At 44.5% G+C, this 16,915-nt stretch overlaps 1 protein-coding gene and 1 long non-coding RNA gene across 2 annotated transcripts; both read left to right on the top strand.

Moving 5' to 3' along the window:
* Positions 1 to 3,114: 3,114 nt before the first annotated feature.
* Positions 3,115 to 5,478, top strand: LOC117730754 (tripartite motif-containing protein 16-like). Its single transcript, XM_034532714.1, has one exon. The coding sequence runs from the start codon at positions 3,171 to 3,173 to the stop codon at positions 4,917 to 4,919; it is 1,749 nt and encodes a 582-aa protein (XP_034388605.1). The 5' UTR covers positions 3,115 to 3,170; the 3' UTR covers positions 4,920 to 5,478.
* Positions 5,479 to 10,759: 5,281 nt separating this feature from the next.
* Positions 10,760 to 12,976, top strand: LOC117730937. The gene is made up of 3 exons (XR_004609504.1): positions 10,760 to 10,814; positions 11,829 to 11,891; positions 12,867 to 12,976. It is a non-coding gene; the product is annotated as an uncharacterized LOC117730937 (long non-coding RNA).
* The last annotated feature ends 3,939 nt before the right edge of the window (positions 12,977 to 16,915 follow it).

Genomic DNA, 16,915 nt, shown 5'->3' with positions numbered 1-16,915 from the left:
TTCACCGCTGAGCAATTACCTCTAATCTCAAACTTGGCGCTTTTTGGCGAATTTCACCAAAAAGCGACAAGTTTGCATATATGTGGAAAGATTCCACATCAGGTCTCTGTCACATATATATATATATATATATATATATATATATATATATATGTATATATATGTATATATGATATACCCCCCTGTGAGAATGTGGCTTGGCGGTTGAGCCATAGAGGGAGAACTATCCTGGTCGAGGTCACGTGAGGTCATGACTCACCTGATATACGGCTCAGGTGTGTCTGCAGTGTTGTACATGTATGGCACAGTGCGACCTCTGGCTTCCATGCTCCTTGTCACGTAGGATTGTCAGTTATATAAGAGACGATTTAAAACATGTTAAAAAAAATAATCAAAAGGTTTTTTTTTTTCTTCCTTTATATACAGTTAGATTTATATACACTTATCTTAACATATATATATATATATTGTATTAACAATATATATTAACAGCATTTCTATATATTCTTTCCGAAACACCTCCCATCTCTTGTCTCGGTATGTTTGACTAAAGCTAAAGCTGTCTGTATGTGACACCTGTTGAGCTTCGACTTGGTAACGGGCTCTCTTCAAAAGGTCACCTGTTGTAAACTCACTATGTAAAGGCAATAATTTACAGACGAGACCACGTGTGCACGTCTTCATCTCGTGTGCACGCTGCACTCGTCACTCTTCACTGCCACTCAGACCCACTGAGCTGTACTGCACACCGAACACACGTGCAGAGAAACAGTGTTTCCCATGTGTGGAATGGATCTGTAGTTTATAGGCATCACACAGATGTCACAATACATTTACTAACATATGCCTTATCGTTCATATCAGTGGTGATGGTGGCTCACTGCACAGAAGAGCATCAGAGAAAACTAACTGTGACAATGACGCCATCTGGTGGCGGCAGTGCAGATACCCTTTTTACATTTGGACCTTCACATGAACTTTTCATCTCATAATTTCATTTTGATATCTGCAATGACCCTCAAATGTTTCATTGATTATTGAGGCCAACAGTTTGTACCTGACAATAAATACTCGTTGAGCTTCTGTTTGTTGCAAAGTAACAATACAAATGTACCTTGTAGTTATTTTCTATGTATTTCTTTATTTTGCCCCTCAAGTGTTGGTAAATTCTATATGATCATTTTTAAATAAGCTATACAAATTATAATAATGATATTAATTTCATTACGTTCCCACATTGTTTCCCACTTATATATTAACGTCACATGTTGTTCCCTTGCACCTACATCTATGTATCGTGACCTTACCAGGATCCTCCACCAGACGTTCCCAGTTCACCTTCACTACACGTTTGGGCTTGCCAGGTCTTTCTAGCCGGCCCCCCCCCATCTGATCCAACTCCCCACCAGGTGGTGATCAGTTGACAGCTCTTCACCCAGGAGAACCACGGAGTCCGAGGCGGCGCCCTTTCCAGGACCCCTCCCACCGACTCCAAGAAGGCCGGAGACTCTGAACTGCTGTTTGGTGCATCAGCACCAACAGCAGTCAGAGCCCGACTCCCCGTAGGCGCAGGGAGGCCGACCTCTCGTCTCCTCTGGCCGAGATCTGGTTCACGTGACAGAACCTGCCACCAAGAAAATAAAATGTGTAAAATCAACCAGTTTAATTAAGACGTTAGATTTGTTCAGCTTGTGGCCTATTTATATATTCAAGGAGATAAGTCACAACCCAGCACTGTATGGATCTGTTATTGTTTCTGTTATGATCTCGTCAACGCTCTGCATCAGCCTTTCCACTTGAGGGGGACGTGAGGCCTTGTTCTCAAAGAAGACACAATGTGGACACACTTTGCAATGATGTTCTTGAGATGAGGTGTGGAGGAGCGCATGAAGTCAGCCGGGCTCATTTGTTGCTGCTTCAGGTCCCCTCGAGTAAACAGGATGATTGTTGGTTCATGCACTCTTTGGCCAAAAGCTTCCTCCAGCTTCCTCAGTACGCCTCTCTCCCCGTCTGGAAGCCATCAGCAGTAAGTACACAGTCGGCCCGCCCTGACACAGCGCTCTGCACCTGCTCACGTGCCCTGCTTTGATTGACAGGTCAATGTCATCATCAAAGATGTCTGGGGAATCAATAACACAAACAGGTCTACCACCTCTCTCCGTTTCCTGTGCGTGGCACTCTGTGGTGATCAGAACTGAACTGGGTCTGGACCTGAAGATCTGCTGCCATATATATATATATATATATATATATATATATATATATATATATATATATATGTGTGTGTGTGTGTGACCCGGTGATATACCACACACCACCAGAAAATATATATTTTATTGAAGTAAATTATACATTTAATACATAAATCAAAAGAAGTGCTCAAACAAGAGAGTAAACCATGTGGGGCTAAACTGTCAGTGTAGAGTTCAATAAAAACATAAAGTATAAAGTCACAACGTGTGTAGGTCATTTAGGAGAACTCTTCAACCAAATCAAAGTTACCGGTTCACAGCAACAATAAAAGGCCCATGAAAGATGGCTGCTCTATGACTGTGTGCTCTCTCAGGTGTGTCTGACTACAGGAAGAAAGGCCCAGGTGAGCTTCCCACCCCTTTTTAGAAGCTCCGCCCCTTGGCCTGGGTCCTAATCACAGGCTGCCCGTTGCCTGCCTTACCACATATATGTAATTTCTCCATTTGACAGAAACATGTATTAATGTTTATCAACCAGTTAATTACAGAAGCAGCTCGTCGGGTTCTTCAGGAGCTTCTGGAGTCAGAGCTGCAACGAATAACTGATTTAAGAATTAGAGAAACAGAACTTGAGGAAGAGTTGTAGAGAAATATGGATCGATCATCAACGCCTGAGGAGCCAAGACATATGTTGAAGTTGAGAAACTGAAATGATTTCAAACATGCAGCAGGTTTCAACAGAGTCTCTGTCTGTAAATGAGGGAACAAAGTTCACTTTCACAGCGCCGCTCCTCTTCCTGGAATGAAGATCAGCTTGATAAGCCCCTCCCTCTTCCTCCTGCTGTCAATCACAGACAGCTGCACTGTGTCCACATCCTTCCTGGCCCCTCCCCTTCAGATCTACAGCTCTAAAGATTGGTGTAACCAACATGGAGGCGGAGCAGTAGAGCTGACACGCCCCGTTCACTGAACCGTCACATGTTGTTCAGACCTGAAGTCAGAGTCTCTTCTGAGGAAGTGAAACTCAGACACTCGTTGTTACCGAGAGGTGAAATGGAGCCCAAAGGAGATCAGCTGGACCGGGAGACCTTCTCTTGTTCCATCTGTCTGGATCTCCTGAAGGATCCGGTGACTATTCCCTGTGGACACAGCTACTGCATGAACTGTATTAAAGACCACTGGGATGAAGAGGACGGGAAGAAGCTCCTCAGCTGCCCTCAGTGTAGGCAGACCTTCACACCGAGGCCTGTCCTGCTGAAGAACACCATGTTGGCAGTTGTAGTGGAGCAGCTGAAGAAGACTGGACTCCAAGCTGCTCCTGCTGATCACTGCTATGCTGGACCTGAAGATGTGGCCTGTGATGTCTGCACTGGGAGGAGACTGAAGGCCTTCAAGTCCTGTCTGGTGTGTCTGGTTTCTTACTGTGAGAAACACCTCCAGCATCATTATGATGCACCTCCATTAAAGAAACACCAGCTGGTGGACCCCTCCAACCAGCTCCAGGAGAACATCTGCTCTCGTCACAATGAGGTGATGAAGATCTTCTGCCGTACTGATCAGCAGTGTATCTGCTACCTCTGCTCTCTGGATGAACATAAAGGCCACGACACCGTCTCAGCTGCAGCAGAAAGGACCGAGAGGCAGAGAGAGCTGGAGGGGAGTCGACTAAACATCCAGCAGAGAATCCAGGACAGAGAGAAAGACCTGAAGCTGCTCCATCAGGAGGTGGAGGCCATCAACCTCTCTGCTGATAAAACAGTGGAGGACAGTGAGAAGATCTTCACTAAGCTGATCCGTCTCATGGAGAAAAGAAGCTCTGATGTGAAGCAGCAGGTCAGATCCCAGCAGAGAACTGAAGTGAGTCGAGTCAAAGAGCTTCAGGAGAAGCTGGAGCAGGAGATCACTGAGCTGAAGAGGAACGACGCTGAGCTGAAGCTGCTCTCACACACAGAGGATCTCAACCAGCTTCTCCACCACTACCCCTCACTGTCACCACTCAGTGGGTCTACAGACTCATCCAGCATCAACATCCGTCCTCTGAGGTACTTTGAGGACGTGACGGCGGCTGTTTCAGGACTCAGAGATGAACTACAGGACGTCCTGAGAGACAAGTGGACAAACGTCTCACTGACGGGGACTGAAGTGGATGTTTTACTGTCTGCACCAGAGCCCACGACCAGAGATGGATTCTTAAGATGTTCATGTGAACTCACTCTGGATCCAAACACAGCAGACACACAGCTGTTATTATCTGATGGGAACAGAAAAGGAACTGTTATGAATGAACATCAGTCTTATTCTAGTCACCCAGACAGGTTCAGTGGATGGTGTCTTCAGGTCCTGAGTAGAGAGAGTCTGACTGGACGTTGTTACTGGGAGGTGGAGTGGAGAGGAGGAGGAGTTGAAGTAGCAGTTTCATACAAGAACATCATGAGAAAAGGGAATGAATGTAGGTTTGGATACAATAACAAATCTTGGGCTTTATGTTGTTACAATAACAGTTATAACTTTTGGTACAACGAAGTCCAAACCCCCGTCTCTGGTCCTTGGTCCTCCAGACTAGGAGTGTACCTGGATCACAGAGCAGGTATTCTGTCCTTCTACAGCGTCTCTGGAACCATGACTCTCCTCCACAGAGTCCAGACCACATTCACTCAGCCTCTCTATGCTGGACTTGGGTTGTTTTCTTTTTCTGGAGAAACTGCTGAGTTCTGTAAACTCAAATAGACAGAAGTGATTTAAGGGACAGCCGGTTAAAGTCTGGGTTTTAATTCTTAAACTTATTTTGTTTACTTCATTGTCGCTGAGAGCAGACTTTTCTCCACCTGTCAATCAAACCTTGTGGGCGGTGCTTGTCCATCTCGTTGCTGTGTAAATGAGTTCCTGTAGGTGGCGCTCCTTCCTCTGTGTGTTTATGGAGGCTCTCACTGCTCATGATGATCTTTGTTTACCTGAACTCATATTCATCTGCAGGAACATGTCAAATGCTGTGAGCTCTAAATGTTTGATGAATGTTGTTATCGATGTATTTGTTAATGTCTCTTCCTCTGCATGGGTCTTAAAGAGAAAGAAGAGATTCTTTATTCTAGATATTTAGTTCTTACAACTTTCTGCAAAGTGTGTTCATTAGATTGAGAGACTAAATGTTGTTGTTGTTGTTGTCTGAATCAACATACACATGATGCACTATGTTGTGTTATAAAATAAAGTATCATAATCAATAAGCACATCTTTCATTATTCTTTTACATAAGTGAGATTATGGTCCAACACATTGAACAGGTTTACATGATGAATAAAGTGTTTATTGACTCAAGAATGAACAAAGTACTTTCTTCTTGTCGTATTTTCAGGGTTTCATACGAAGCTAATGTATAAAATATGAAACTAATATGAGAGAATAACTGAGGCAGTTTTCCTCCTGAAACACCACAAAGTCCAGAGTTCATGTTGAGAGCAGAAGAACATGTTTTAAAGTCCAAAGTCCATCATCTGAAGACAGCGTCCAGTGTCCTGGTGGTCGAGTCATTCACAAATAGCACTAAACACTGGTCTTGTTTGGTTACTTGGGGGTCGAGGAAAAAAAGAGCTAAAATGCTAAAAAGCTAGAATTGCAGCGCTGTGTGACAATTCTCTGTATCTCCACATGATCTCTTTCACATTACACATCGTCAATATAATGAACATTGAATAGTGCAGCTATGAGATATGTGCTAGCAGCTACAACTAAGATTGAAAGGACAAGGTGCTAAGGGGCGGACATACCTCAGATGGTTCTAGTCTGTTCTGGTCCGTGATGGTGAAGGCCTGAGGTCACGCAGGAGAACACAGACCACGTGAATGAGTCTTGAAGAGAGAGACTTGCAAACAGATTCAATTAGATTCTCCTTCTTCCCTTCAATGTGTTGTGTGCCGTCTTCATAGCTGAGCACTGCTAAGCATTTACAAGTTGAGCAGCTTTCACCTCTTCACACTCCTGGATCTGAGCCTGCTCAGACATGGAGAACCCTTTGGAGTCGCTCCCTCTGCTGAGAGGTCGACCGTGGTGTGTGGAATTCGTCTAGTACTACGTACTACTAAAGTACTACTAAAGTACTACTAAAGTACTACGTTCACAGTGGGAGACGAGAGTACTACTAAAGTACTACGTTCACAGTGGGAGACGTGAGTACTACTAAAGTACTACGTTCACAGTAAGAGACGAGAATACTACTAAAGTACTACGTTCACAGTGGGAGACGAGAGTACTACTAAAGTACTACTAAAGTACTACTAAAGTACTACGTTCACAGTGGGAGACGTGAGTACTACTAAAGTACTACGTTCACACTGGGAGACGTGAGTACTACTAAAGTACTACGTTCACAGTGGGAGACGTGAGTACTACTAAAGTACTACGTTCACAGTGGGAGATGAGAGTACTACTAAAGTACTACGTTCACAGTGGGAGACGTGAGTACTACTAAAGTACTACGTTCACAGTGGGAGACGTGAGTACTACTAAAGTACTACACTAAAGTACTACTAAAGTACTACGTTCACAGTGGGAGACGTGAGTACTACTAAAGTACTACGTTCACAGTGGGAGACGTGAGTACTACTAAAGTACTACGTTCACAGTGGGAGACGTGAGTACTCCTAAAGTACTACGTTCACAGTGGGAGATGAGAGTACTACTAAAGTACTACGTTCACAGTGGGGGACGTGAGTACTACTAAAGTACTACTAAAGTACTATGTTCACAGTGGGAGACGAGAGTAGTACTCAAGTGGGGGTACATGTACTTTTTAGTGTACTACATCTAAGAGGTACATGTTGTACTTTTTAGTGTACTACATCTAAGAGGTACATGTTGTACTTTTTACTACATTAGTCTGACGGCTTTAGTCTCTTTTGAAGCAGTAATATTAAACCAGAAACATCAGATAAAATAGAACAACATAGTACAACAACTTTACGATAAGTACACAACATTCTTTTCCTTCAGTAAGACTTTTACTGTTTCTTTTTCACAGTGTAGTATTTTGTTCCAACAGCACAGATGAACTGGTTCTCTGGACTTCTTGTCAAACACTTTAAACACATACCTGTTCTCTGCAAACTGCACCCTACAAAGTGACCTCACCCTCTCTGTTATCACGGCTAGTGTCACCTGAAATGAACCCAGCACGTTGCGCAGCCTCCGCAGCGACCGGCAGGGGGCGACAGCGGACTGTCTGAGCGCTCCACAACCGCAGCGTGTTGTGAACATTATAACAATGATATTAATTAATGAAGTTCCCCCAAATAATATATATTAACAAAACTCAAATGCATTCTCAATGACGTTATTTTCTCCCTGTTTATGTTTCTATTACAAATAGGTTTTCTAATCAACGTATTGTTGCCATTTGTTCACAAAACGCACCGTACAGACATCAGTTAAATGAATATATGATCATTTCTTATCTTCAGGGTTGTGTGTGTGTAACTGTCACAACCCGGCTCTGAGGCTCTGTCAAATATGGGAAAGGACACAGTGGATGATGGCAAATTAAAAAGGTTATTTATTATAAGCAGGTAAAGAAAAGACATATTGTGACAATTGTGCCAGTCAGTGACATCAGTATCATGTGAATGTGAATGCGTGAGCATGCTGAAGTGTGGGGCGCTGTCAGCGAAAACAAAGAAAGACCTGACCAAGACAGAAGAAGGATCTTTATACCAGGAAACAACTCCGTTACATCGATCGCGTCTCTCCAGCTGTTAAAACCGACTGACAGCTGATCAGCTGATCCGGAGTCAGTGTGAAGCAGACACGTCCTTCACGCGACGCTTGGGAGGAAAGGACGTCTCATTTCTCTCCATAGTATTCTCTCCTCGCCTGGTAGAAGAGACGCGTGCATGGCTATCTGCTAAGCTAAAGAACGAGAGCTAGCGTTGGTTAGCAACAAGCTAAGCTATCGACACAGAGGTGACTCACGTGACTCACGTCGGCTGCTTGGGGGCGGAGCCGGGTTTCGAACCTCTAACCCTGCGCTCCGAATGCCACTGACCAATCCGCTGGACCACCAATGAAAACACGCTTTCCCCGCCCATATTACCCACCATGCATCAGATTGCCCTCGTCATGGTGACCGCTGTCAACAGACTAATGTCTCGGCAGAACTTTTTGAAATGATCTCTTTTCTTTCGACCCAGTTGTTTGCAACTAAATATACTTCTATAGATCTATATTTATGTACATATGTATATATATAAATATATATATATATATATTTATATAGCACTATTAATTAAATGTTCAACAAACATTGTAAACATGTCTTTATATTAGAACCAATGTCATAATAGTTCTGATTTAATTTAAAAAATGTACTGTATGACACTTTATATATAATAAATATTGTGTAAATTCTAATTTAATATCTTTTTGATTTCCATTTGACTCAACACATCTGGTGCACAGTGTGATGCAACTAAGAGAAACAAGCCTCCCTTTTCCCAGTTAGACGGACAGTGTCACACAGGTCAGGGCAGGTTGACTAACATTGAAACATCCACATAGAGCCAGAACGTGGTGGACCTGTGCACGTTGATCACGGAGTTCTGAACTCCCCATCTGCTCATGCACGGTCCAAATACCCGGATGTGTCTGATGTTGGTTCTTCTGATCACCGTTGTCCCTGAACAGGACATTATCACGAGGTCTGGATATCTGGGATCAAGTACAATTGGGATTGTCCTGTAACAGGATATTAATGTTATGCTGTTAGAAATGCACAATAATAGATAATATGATAATACAGCACATACATATACATATATATATATATACTGTATATATATATATATATATATATATATATATATATATATATATACATACATACATATACATGCATACGGATGTGTGGATTGCGCTGCGCAGCATCAACTCACGTAAGGCTGCGGGCCCTGACGGCATCCCGGACATGTGCTCCAGGCCTGTGCTGGGCAGCTGACTGGGGTCCTGACTGACATCTTCAACCTGTCACTGGCCCAAGCAGCTGTGCCAACGTGCTTTAAAGCCACCTCTATCGTGCCAGTGCCCAAACACGCCACTGCAGCGAGCCTTAGCGACTTTCGCCCCGCTGCACTTACACCCATCATCATGAAGTGTATGAGAGGCTGGTCTTGGCTCATCTGAAAACCTGCTTACCACCCACACTGGACCCCCTCCAATTCACCTACCGCCAGAACAGGTGTACAGAAGACGCCATCTCCACAGCGCTTCACTCCGCCCTCTCCCACCTGGACAATAAAAACACTTGTGTGAGAATCAGCTTTATTGGCCATGTGTGTGTGCACATACATGTAATTAAATGGTTAAATGTACTCTCTCGTCGTACATACAAATATACATTTTCATTATATACAATATGGTTAAAGTCATTCATGAACCAACTTCAAGGTATGATACCACAAATACAATACTGGTATATTTATCTATAATAGTACTAAATAAAACATCTGTATGGTTCCCTTTTTCACCAGCTTGTTCCTGGACCGATTTTTGAACACTTAACAAATAGCATTAATATTAGTATTATCCTAGTTTGCATGCATGTGAAAAGATTCCACATTTGTCACATGTCTAATTCTGGAGGGAGGGGGGAAACCCCTCCTAATCTTGTCACATTTATAATGTTTATAATTGTTATAATTTTGAAAAATGCAAATTTTGGTTAAAAATTATTGCGCAATCTTGACATTGGACAAATATTGCGCAATCTTTAAATTCTAAAAGACAAAGCTCCCCACGAATCTGTATATGTTGGCTAGCGCGGTGGCGAAGCGGCTTACGCTCTCGCCTTCCACACCAGATAAGATGCGGGTTCGAAACCCGGGTGTGGCGGTGGTTCGCACAAAGCGACTCCCCGCGCTTGGTGGGTTTACTCATTTCCTCCCACTTGGATCCGCAAACGGACCACAAATTTCGGACGGTTCTCAACGATACTATGCCCCCCGAGAGAACCGTGTCGGCGTCAGTTGAGCCAAATTGGGAGAACTACCCCTGGATTGCGGTCACGGGACTTCATGACTCCCCGGTACCTCCAACAGGGACACTTGTGTGTGCAGTGTATACATTGCATAATGAGAGTGCGACCTCTGGCTTCAACTGGCGTTTGGCACGTAGGATTACCAGCGATACCAGTGCACGGTGTAACTGGCAGTTTAAAAAAGAAAATGTTCATTTATCAAAAAAAAAAAGTTAAATTAAATTAAAAAAAAAAATATATATATATTTTTTTTAATTTAATTTAACTTTTTTTTAACTTTTAACTTTTTTTTTCTTTTCTTCTTCCTTTATTGCAATTAATACAAAATAAATATATATTCTTTCCAAAACATCTCTCATCGTGTCTGTTTTAAAAAGTGGCAGTTTAAAAAAGAAAAAGTTCATTTATCTAATAAAAAAAAAGTTAAATTAAATTTAATTTTTTTTAAATTAATTTAATATTTTTTCTTCTTCTTTTATTAATAAATTAAATTAATAAATAAAAAGTTATTTTATTTTTTATTTCTATATATTCTTTCCGAAACATGTCCCATCTCTTGCGTGTCTGTTTTCTGATCGCTTGGTTTAGCCGGAGCTGATACGGTAATTGTGTGATATTCTTTAGTACAAAGGGCTGATTACCTGCTGTACATCTTACACATTTAAACACTCGGATCTCTCCTTCTTTTAGCGACGTATCGCTACAAATCCAACAGTCTTATTTTCACGTTGTTTAGTTCCGCTAACGTTAGCCACCGTGCTAGCTTAGCGGATAGCGATAGCTTCCTTCTGGCCCCCTCCTGCTCGCTCTCTGCTCAGCGTGTCACATGTAGAGCTCTTCCTCTGCCTCCCTTCATGATAACGGTAACACGAGTAGTTCATTTGCTGTGTTGGAGGCAGTTCTCAGTGGGTTCGATGCACCATCGAAGCTCACACGTTAGCTACATCAGTTAGCCTGCCCCCCCTCTCCCCCCACGGCTCCCCTTCACAGGTTGACAAGCAGCCCGCGGGGAGCTCCCTCTGGCGGGCCGGTGGAGGGAGCCGGTCGTGGGCTCTCGGTCCCGAGTACGCCCCGGAGCCCACCGGGGACAGGTTCTGGTACCGTCTTGTCGAGCTCCTGCCGGTAGAAAGTGGGTCTCTCCTCCTGCGACCGGCCGAGAGGAGCCTTCTGGCCGCGCTGGTTAAGCTAGTTTGGATGATTTGTTATTGTATTGACATTTTAAATGAGTGTCCGGTAGTATATGACGACGTTTCTATCTAGACTTTCTGATGTCAACATTGACACATCTACACTCACACTACACATAGTACGTCAGTAGGTCATACTGCACTGTTTAATTACATGTTCCAATGTTGGCATGCACCAACATTAAGATAGTAAAACTATGTTGAGACTCTTATATAAGCTACATTTACATTGAACAACCTGTATCATTCAATGCCTTTCAAATTCATATCCATATTGGAGAACACAGTAGTGGTACCACATGTGTGAAAAAGAAACTGTACAAATGCAAAGTTGCCACTTCACTTGCAAAATATCTCACCTGTAGCCCAAGACTCTTGTTGTGTGTATATGATGATATCCTCCAATAACTTTCCTTTACATGCTCACAGGACAGAGACTCTAAGTGACTTCTGGAGACAGAGAAATGTTCCTGAGGAAACAATAGAGACCTGGTATGGAGGACAGACAATGACATAAGTATAAATAAATAAATGCATGAATAAATAAATGTATGAATAAATAAATACAGACAGCCCCAGCTCATTTGCATACAATGACACATAAATACAGGCATAAATAAATGAAGAAATGTAGAAATAGATTTATTTAATGATGTCCTTTTTAAGGTATCAACTTATATTTATTCATTCCTGTATTTATTTATTTATACCTTTTTATTTAAGCATTTAATTATTCCTGTATTTATTTATACATTTATTTAAGCATTTAATTATTCCTGTATTTATTTATACATTTATTTAAGCATTTAATTATTCCTGTATTTATTTATACATTTATTTAAGCATTTATTTATTTATTCCTGTATTTGAGTCAATCAACTGTACTTTTCAAAGACACTTTTTACTGTTTGTAAATAATTGAACAAAAATGATTAGGTTATCTAATCAGAATTGCTCTTTTTTTAAACAATGTTTACATTGATGCCAGCACATTCAGCTGATGACAGATAGCGAATTAAAGATGTATTTTCCATCATATGGTGATCGCCTAGCAGCGTTAGGATTCTGTAATCGGAAGGAAAACAACAACAACAACAACACTCGGAAATCAGAGGTTTTTGAGCGACTGAAACAAAAATTGTATGTGACCTACCTGGTTCAAATTAACGACATGGTTTGACCGCGGATCAGCCTTTGAGAAACCGGGAGAGCCTGATGTCAATCATCTTGTTAATCTTAGCTGGCTAATAGGACATTTGATCGACTTAGTTGAGCCGCGTACGAGAAATAGGGAAAAAGGATTTGGGTTTCTTCTAATAAAATGCAGGTTTTCCATATTTAAGGCCGTAATGACCTTTTTTAAAGAATTCATTTTTTAATAGTCAGGACGCAGAGTTGGGATTAGAACCCAGGGAGCTGCTGAGAGGAATGTTTATCTTTTTAATAGGATTTTATTGTTACTTGCAGAGTCCACTGTTGGATATAAATGCTCACCTCCAGTCACCAGTCCGTCAAGCTCCTGAAGTTCGCGGATGGCACCACCCTCATTGGTCTCATCTCTGGTGGGGATGAGTCCGCCTACAGGTGGGAGACTGACCATCTGGTGACCTGGTGCAGCCAGAACAACCTGGTGCTCAACGCCCTAAAGACAGTGGAGATGGTTGTGGACTTCAGGAAGAACGCAGCCCCACCCGCCCCCCTCACCCTGTGTGACTCCCCCGTCAACTTGGTGGAGTCCTTCCGCTTCCTGGGCTCCACCATATCCCAGGACCTCAAGTGGGAGCTGAACATCAGCTCCATCACCAGAAAGGCGCAGCAGAGGATGTACCGCCTGAGGCAGCTGAAGAAATTCAACCTGCCAAAGACAATGATGGCACACTTTTACACGGCCATCATTGAGTCCATCCTCTGCTCCTCCATCACCGTCTAGTACGCTGCAGCCACTGCCAAGGACAAGGCCCGACTGCAGCGCACCATTCGCTCTGCAGAGAGGGTGATTGGCTGCAATCTGCCGTCCCTCTTGGACCCGTTCGCCTCAAGGTCCCTGAAGCGGGCAAGAAAGATTGCAGCCGACCGCTCTCACCCTGGACACGAGCTGTTTGAGTCCCTTCCATCTGGCAGGAGGCTAGTCCACCAAGTCCTAGACGCACGCCACTCAAACAGCTTCTTCCCGTCAGCAGTCAGCCAGTAAGGAGCTCCTGGAGGGGCTTCCACGTCTCAGCCCAGAGGAGAGGGCTGCGCTGGACGGGGAACTGACGCTGGAGGAGCTGACGGTTGCGGTGGGCCAGATGACCTCGGGAAGAACTCCGGGAATCGACGGCCTCTCCACAGACTTTGTGAAGCATTTCTGGAATGTCATCGGTCCTGACTTCCATGGTGTCCTGATGGAATGCTTTAGGACAGGATCGCTTCCTGTTTCCTGCAAACGAGCAGTCCTCTCCTTGCTGCCTAAGAAGGGCGATTTGGCTCTCCTCAAGAACTGGAGACCAGTTGCCCTGCTTTGCATGGATTACAAGGTGCTCTCCAGAGCCTTGTCCAACAGACTCAGAGACTACTTGGGATCAATTGTTAATAGTGACCAGACATACTGTATCCTGGGTCGAACAATCATGGACAATATATTTCTCTTTCGTGATGTGCTGGATGTGTGTAGATTTCACGATGTAGATGTTGGTATTGTCTCCCTGGATCAGGAAAAGGCCTTTGACAGGGTGGACCACTCTTATTTGTTTCCTTCACTTAGGGCTTTTGGGTTTGGTGAAGGTTTTCTATCTTGGGTGGGTTTGTTGTACAGCGGTGCAGAATGCATGGTGAAAATGGGAGCTGGGCTGGGCCGACCGATCCCTGTACGACGAGGGATAAGGCAGGGTTGTCCTATTTCAGGGCAGCTTTACAGCCTTGCTTTTGAACCCTTGTTATGCAAGTTGAGGAGTCGGCTCAGTGGTCTGTCACTGCCAGGGTCCTCCAGTCTTAGTCGTCCTCTCACTGTGTCAGCATATGCTGATGATGCAAACATTTTCATTAGGCATCAGGGTGATGTTGGTTTGCTGCAGGATATCTTGTCACTCTATGAGAATGCCTCTTCTGCACGGGTGAATTGGGAGAAATCGGAGGCCTTATTGGTGGGACGGTGGACGGAGCAGGTGGTGCCTCACCTGCCCGGAGGTCTTCAGTGGGGAAAAGAGGGATTGAAGGTGCTGGGTGTGTTCTTGGGTTCGGAGGTCTATCAGAAAAAGAATTGGGAGGGAGTTGAGGGGAAGGTGTGTGTCCGTTTCTCTAAGTGGAGATGGTTACTGCCCCAGCTGTCCTTTAGGGGGAGAGTCCTGGTTGCTAACAACTTGGTTGCCTCGACTCTGTGGCACAGGCTCATCGCGCTGACACCACCAGGAGGTCTCATAGCAGCGGTACAGAGGTCTGTTGTGGACTTCTTCTGGTCTGGCCGGCACTGGATTCGTGCAGCAGCTCTCTATCTGCCTGTGGCAGAGGGGGGGCAGGGCCTCATTGATATCCAGTCCAGGGTCCTCTCTTTCAGACTGCGGACTGCACAGAAGCTGCTTTATGACTGCGGCCCCAGCTGGATGGACGCTGCTCGACTGCTGCTGAGGAGGGCTGGGCGGTTGGGATACGACAAACAGCTCTTTCTCCTACAACCTGAGGAAGTGGACTTGGCTGGACTGACGTCGTTCTACAGCTCTGTCCTGCAGGCCTGGCAAGTGTTTAACTTCTCACGTGAACCCAACGAGGCTCCAGGCGTGTGGCTGCTGGAGGAACCTCTGTTTTTCAACAGGTTCATAAGGGCTCAATTGCTGCAGTCTGCCAGCCTACGGACGCGGCTAAGAGAAGTCGGCTGCACCAAACTGGGACATTTGGTGAGGATGTCATCAACGTCATCAGCCGTGGTCGCCTTCAGGCAGAGCATCAACATCGCGTCTGTCAGGTTGACTGGCAGGATAGTGAAGGAGGTCTGTGCCGCCCTGCCGCAACAGCTGAGAGCAGTTGTAGGACGCCATGCTCTGTCTGGCCGGTGGGATGAAGAAAGTGAGTCCACCCCCCCCACTCTGCTCATTGCCCCGGTGGTGGGGGACTGGCAGGAGGGAGGAAATCAGCTGCTGTCTTTCACAACCCCTCACCTGGACAGTTTTCAGGCAGCGGGGAAAAAGGCAATTTACGAAATCTGCGTAAAAGTTGTGAACCTGCGCTCTCTGGCGGGGTTGAAGGAGTCGAGTTGGACCGAGTTCTTTGGCCCAGGTTTTTCCCCGAGGGGCAGCTGGAGGTGTTTGTACAAAATGCCCGTTGAGAAGCGGACAGCAGACCTCCAATGGAGGGTTGTACACGGGGCAGTAGCCACAAATAGATACCGGGCACACCTGGACCCTCTTATTGGGGAGGAATGCTATTTCTGCGGTCAGACGGAGACCCTGGAGCACTTGTTTGCTCGGTGTCCTCGGCTCTCAGCACTGTTTGAACTTTTGAAAGTGTGGTTTCAGGGGCTTGGAGAGAGTTTTTCTTTGTATTTATTCATTTTCGGGCCGAAATATTCCGCAAAAAAGAAGGCTGTCCACACGCTGGTGAACTTTTTGTCCGGTTCTGCCAAGCTAGCCATCTGGCTGACGCGTAAGAATCGGGCCGGGGGTTCTGGTTGTGAGGACCCGGTGCAAGTCATGAAGGGACTGTTGAAAGCTCGACTCAGGCTGGAACACGCTTATTACACGGCAATGGACAACATACAGACTTTCAGGGGTAGATGGACTACGGGGAGCATTTTATGCTCAGTGGGTGATGGTGGAGAGCTGGTGCTGAACTATTGATTGTCCTTGTTCTGTGGTTTTTTGTTTGTTTGTTTGTTTGATTATTAGTTGTTTGTTTGTCCTTCAAGTGATGTTTTAGAGTGGTTTCTGTTTTCACTGCAATAGTGGAATAAAGGATTTTTTCAAACCAAACCTCCTCCTCTCTCCTCCTCTCTCTTCCTCTCCTCCTCTCCTCCTCCCTCCTCTCCTCCTCTCCTCCTCCCTCCTCTCCTCTCTCCTCTCCTCTTCTCTCCTCCTCTCCTCCTCTCCTCTTCTCCTCCTCTCTCCTCTTCTCTCCTCTCCTCTCTCCTCCTCTCCTCTCTTCTCCTCCTCTCTCCTCTCCTCCTCCTCTCCTCTCTCCTCCTCTCCTCTCCTCTATCTTTGAATCCGATGATGGAAACTAATAAACTTTCTTCACATTTGTGACGCTTGATTTTAAAGTAAAGAAATCAAAAAGATTCCATGCACGCTGTAGCACTATGAAGGCCTCATCACACACGGTGTCACCATGCGTTCACAGCCACTGGTTTCCCTTCGCCTCACCAGTGCATCACATTTAATACCATAATGTTATGTTTTCATTACTATTGTTAAAAAGTGACATTCAGACTATATTTATTGATTGATAGTTTTTATTTCAACGTTGCTTCATAATCGACATCATAAACAAGCAAGACGTATGTTTCTAGTATTAATACATTCATTTCATCACTTCATCAACGCACCTTG

The sequence above is a fragment of the Cyclopterus lumpus genome, chromosome 5 (assembly GCF_009769545.1).
Source record: "Cyclopterus lumpus isolate fCycLum1 chromosome 5, fCycLum1.pri, whole genome shotgun sequence".
Classification (NCBI taxonomy): Eukaryota; Metazoa; Chordata; class Actinopteri; order Perciformes; family Cyclopteridae; genus Cyclopterus; species Cyclopterus lumpus.
Note: the sequence above shows the minus strand (reverse complement) of the source record. Positions and strands in the feature narration are given on the sequence as shown.